The sequence below is a fragment of the Octodon degus genome, unplaced genomic scaffold (assembly GCF_000260255.1).
Source record: "Octodon degus isolate 3935 unplaced genomic scaffold, OctDeg1.0 scaffold00297, whole genome shotgun sequence".
In the NCBI taxonomy this organism is placed as follows: domain Eukaryota; kingdom Metazoa; phylum Chordata; class Mammalia; order Rodentia; family Octodontidae; genus Octodon; species Octodon degus.
In genome coordinates, this window is record NW_004524873.1 from 1,450,929 (window position 1) to 1,456,399 (window position 5,471).

The following is a 5,471-nucleotide window of genomic DNA, read 5'->3' on the forward strand; positions in this document are numbered from 1 at the left end:
CATTACAGCTGTGGCTGGAGGTGTAGCCATTGAAGGCTAGTCTTAAAGATAAAAGAATGACCAGGTCTACATGTCTCCTCAAGGGATAACAATATAATATACTTAGTATCACCTGGTCCAGTAAACTCTAGATAGACATCAGTTATCTACGTAGGTGATGAGGACCTCCTCACTCATCTCTTCTAATAAAAGTTCTTGTTCTTTCCATGTACACTTGGTGTGTGATTTGCTTCCCCATTTGATCAGCATTATTGAGGCAGATATACTGATCAGTTTTGTCCTTGTAATCTTATTGTTTGATCATAGTTTTGTCCCACATTGTGCCTACCTTGTGATTTTTCACCCACCTCATGATTTTGCTTTATAAAACTTCCTCTAGAAAGTGGGCTCCATGACAAACCACTCAGGCCCCCTGCAGTCTCTCAGGAGACTGCAGTAAAATTTCCTACACCTAACCTCTGTTGTTCTTTGGAACTCAATCTTTGATTTTGGGGAACACAAACTCATTGTATCTGACAACTAGCAGGTTGGAAATCATAGTATTTCTCTTATGTCATTTGGAGAGCCTATATATATCACTACCATTAAATACACTTCAGTGGATTTTTTCACTTGTCTGAACATTTTATCATATCAGCTTCTCTAGGAATTCTTTTTTCTATGCCACTGACCCAAGCAACTACAACAAAATAGTACATTCTCATGGCTACCCAGTGTGATCTTTAAAGCTTTTGTTTCACATAGGCCTTTTCTAAGACTTGAGAGTCAGAAAATTTTATGTTCTTTTTTTTAATTTTAATTTTTTATATGTATTTTAGTACAGGGTCTACAGGGTCTCACTACACAGATCAGACTTGTAGAGTGACCTTCCTGTTTTCAGCCTCCTAAGCACTGGGATTACAGCTCTGTGCTACCACGCCCAGTCTTAGTTGCTGTCTCAGTGCATCCTGGGGCGGGGCTTCCACAGCACTCAGGGATTGAACCCCAGTCACTGCACCTGACTACAGGTGCTTTAATCTGCTGAGCTATCTGGCCGGCCTTCTTTGTTTTATTAGAAGAGGGCCTCCCAAGTTATGTGAGCCCCAGGACTCACAAACTTAGACTTTTCCTGATGTTAGTGGGAAATCTTCTATCTTTAGTTTTGTAAGAACTTTTATGAGGAATAGATGGTGAAGAGTGAGTTTTATCTAAACTCCTTTTAGTATATATAGAGAAAAATAAAATATGCTTTCTGCATGACCTACAGATGTCAAGAATTATATCTATTGTTTTACTAATATTCACTCTATTCAGTCATCATTGCCATTTTTGTAAACCTGTTTTTTAAAAAAATGGTAATCATTATTGCATGTTAATTATGTAAAGTAATGGGTTTCATACATGCAGATAAGTGCTTTGTAAATATGGAAAATGATATTATAATTTTAATATGATATTCTAAGGGTTTTTTTTCCCCTAAATTGTTACTTTACTTATGCCAGTAGTGGATTTTTTATCACCTTTTTTTTATTTTTTAAAGCATATACAAAATAATGATAATAAAAAATTAGAAATGGTACAGAATTTCATTAAACAAAATAATACAAATTCAACAATATTTGTTGCAGTGCATACTGTTGTCTTCAAATTAGTTTTGGGTTTTTGGGGGGGGGATTTCATCAAATTTAAAACAATTTCTTTGAAGTACATTATTAGGAAAATGCAAGACACACCAAAGACTGGAAGAAGGCATCTCCATGGTAACCATCCAACAACTGACTTGTATCCAAAATATACAACGTAGTTAAAATCATCAAAGCAACACAATTTTTTTAAAGTCAAAAGATTTGAACATTTTACAAAAGATATTCAACATCGTTAGTCATCAGATGGATCAACCAGGCCCTTTTACTCCCTATTTGTAACAGTAGTGGATTTTTAAATGTTGATTTTTTAAAAAGTGTTGTTATTTTTAGCTTAACTGCTTCTTGGTCAATTTATCTTTTTCATTTATTCATGATGACTCTGTCTACCTTAGCAAGGATATAGTGACTTGCTATCAATATCTTTATAAATATTTTCATCTGTGAACTTACTTGGGATGTTTTGTATTAGTTAACTTGGGATCTATGGGTGTTTTATACGTTGAATGGCTATAGGATATCCGTAAGAATGATGTATAGATGTATAATGAATAGGACTCAATAAGAAGATTCAAAAGATAAGTTTTCACTTAATAGGCAAGCTTTCTGGAAAATATGGAAAAATAAATTAGTTTTAGAAATTTTAGAAATGTCTGTGGAAGACTGATACTTAGAACACAACACATTTCCTATCAAGTTGGTAACTTGAAATTAGCTGTGGTAAAAGTTTTTATAGCACAAAAATAGACAATCACTACAAATCAGGCTTTGCTCCTTCAGCCCACACCATCCTAAAAGGTGGTTTTAGGGCTGGCCAAATAACTCAGGGGATTAAAGTACCTGCAAGCAGGCACAGGGGCTGGGGGTTTGATCCCTGGGCCTGCTCTGCCATGCCAGCCCTGCCCCTGGGGCACACTGAGACAGCAATTGAGACTGGGCATGGTGGCGCATACCTTGTAATCCCAGCTCTTGGGAGGCTGTAAACAGGCGGATCACTAGGAGTCCGATCTAGTAGTGAGACCCTGAACACCCTGCATACCCTTCCCTAAAATACAAAAAAGAATAATTACAATAAAAAGTGGCTGTTAAACAGTGCCAGCCCGGGCTGACCCATAGCTTCACAGTGAGGGACAAGTATCCTAGAAGTCATTAACATTTCTGGTAGTTATTCATATATATAAATATGTTCCTTAATTGGAGTTAAATATCTCATTTCCATACATGAATTTACAAACTGATTTGTGAACACATCCCTGAAATTATGTCCTTGGTGAATATGATCTCCACAGACTAGAAGACTAACCACAGTGAAAAAAGAATAAAAATGGGAGCCTAGGGGTATAGTTCAGTGGTAGAGTGATTGTCTAGCATGTGAAATGCTCTGGATTCAATCCCAGCACCTGAAAAAAAGAATGGGAGTAGGAAGTGCAAAGTAAAAAGAAAAGAGAAAGAAACTGGTGGAATTCCATGCACTCTCACCACACAGATGGACTCAGAAGGTAGAGACCTTGGGCTGTGTCATTGTTTGAAGTTTTAAATCAATGTGGGTGTCACCAACTCTACCATTACTGGGGGTACATGAATTGTCAGACCTAGGTAAAACATTGAGTACTCTCTATTTTGCAAGTGGGCCACTGTCTGGGTAACTGACAAATCTGCATAAGCATCTATTAAAAGCTTAACAGGCTTTCTCCTTATAGTGGCAGTTAACATGGGTTCCTTCAGGCTGAGAGAGGAAGTCCCATGACCACCTCAGTCTGAAACTTCCTCTGACTCCATCATAAACAGTTTCTTTTTTCCTTCTCTAGCAGCCTTGAACATTTCTGCTTGAAATGTCCCTTCTCTCTGTCTGGATCCAGGAAAGCATAACTTTTTCCCTGTTTCCTGACTGGCCTTCATTCCTGTAGGCTGCTAGTATCACTATTCTCATTTTTCCTCTATAATTTCATTCTGTATCCTTTCTACTATCAAACACCTCAACTCAGACAAATTTATTCCTGCAAACCCTTCTAACTTTTGCAGCTTGTGTCAGATATCTGAGGCCCACTGAGCAACTTATAACTTTTTGGTTTTAAAGCCTCCTATAGGGGGTCAGCCAAGTAGCTCAGCAAATTAAAGTGCCTGCAAGCAGGCACAGGGGCTGGGGGTTCAATCCCCAGGCCTGCCATGCCAGCGCCACCCTCAGGGCACTCTTAAGTGCAATTGAGACTGGGCGTGGTGGAATGTGCCTGTAATCCTAGCTCTTGGAAGGCTGTAAACAGGCAGATAACTACAGGTCTGATCTAGTAGTGAGATCCTGAACACCCTATAGACCCTTCCCTTAAAATAAAAAAAAATACAGAAATAAAAATAAAGCCTCCTGCAGGCAGCCTTTCCCAAGGAAGGTGAAGCTAGCTTTTCTTGTAATGAGGCAGGAAACCCTGGAGAGGGCTCAGCTCACATGCTTGCTAGATGACTCGCTTCCCCACTTGGTACAGGATTTAATCAATTTTACCTAAGCAATGATGCTTGTAATCTCATTGGTTGACCATAGTTTTGTCCCACTTCATACCCACCTAAGCGAGTTCCCATGCCTTCACCACCTTAGACCCGCCTCACCACATGGTTTTACTCTATAAAAGTCCCTGGAAGAGACAGCTTGCAGGGAACAACCCACTTGGGCCTCCCTCCTGTCCCTCTCTTGGACAGAAGCTTTCTTTCTCCCAATAAATATATTCTGCTCATAACCTCAAAAAAAAAAAAAATCAATGTGGGTGGCCTCTGTCTTTTATTCTAATTAGTGAAGAAATATAGGAAACCTTGAAGAATCAGCCTTGTCTGAACTCCCCAAACCATTTCAGATGGTTTTACTTAAGAATATTAGAACCTTAAGAGATCTTAGAAATCATGTACAAATATAATTTTACAGGAGAGGAAGTTGAAATCTAGGGAGATTTATTATTTGCACAAGACATATACATACTAATTTTTAATACTAGGCCATTAGATATGGTAGTATTTATGTTAAAATGTATTTTTTAATCATTATTTATCTCAGTTTGAAATTTTTAACTTAAATAGGTGATAGGAAAGATCCTGAGTAGCTGGAAAATGATAGCTACTTCAGTAATATATGTAATAAATGGTTTTCCTTTCTCTCTTTTAACAGATGTAATGTACTCACAACTACCACAACTCAAAAAACGACGTCTAGTGTATGAAAAAGTCCCTGGAAGAGCTGATGGACAAACTCGGCTGAGATTTTTTTGAAAGAGGGAAGAAACAGCATGTTATGCCATATTCACTTCTTTTCATCATAATACAGTAACAAAATTGGATCTTCTTATACATTAAAGAAAATGCAATTATTTTCACATGTTCTCAGTATTTCTGTATCAAATTTTGATGATATATATTCTATACTATAGCTTCAATCTTTGTAAGTGAAATTTTCTGATTTATCAATTAGCTTAATTATCATCAGTTTCAGTGTCTTCCAGAGTCACTCAAACATTACAAGCCTTTTAATAAGAGGCCTCCACAGTCTTAGAAGTGAATCAAGAAATAAAGCATGACACCACAGTTATTTATATGCACCCACATGTATAGCAAGACAATTTGTCATAGTTAAATCTTGGAAGTAATACAAATGCCCATCTACTGAGGAATGGGTAAAGAAGGTGTGGTACCTTTACAGAATGGAGTATTATTCAGATATAAAAAAGGATAAATTTGAGTCTTTTGTTGGTAAAATGAATGCAACTAGAGATCACACTGTTAAGTGAAATAAATCAGACCCACATGTGCAAACATCATATTGTCTTTCTAGTGTAAGAACTTCAGTGAGCAAATAAAATCTGAAGAGTACAA

At 37.3% G+C, this 5,471-nt stretch overlaps 1 protein-coding gene across 1 annotated transcript in view; it reads left to right on the forward strand.

Annotated features, from left to right (window-relative positions):
- CUNH9orf84 (chromosome unknown C9orf84 homolog) overlaps nucleotides 1-4,871 on the forward strand; it is a 98,286-nt gene extending 93,415 nt beyond the window's left edge. The window contains exon 25 of the mRNA XM_004647274.1: nucleotides 4,771-4,871. Coding sequence (XP_004647331.1) covers nucleotides 4,771-4,871 — 101 coding nt within the window. The remainder of the gene's footprint in view (nucleotides 1-4,770) is intronic.
- The last annotated feature ends 600 nt before the right edge of the window (nucleotides 4,872-5,471 follow it).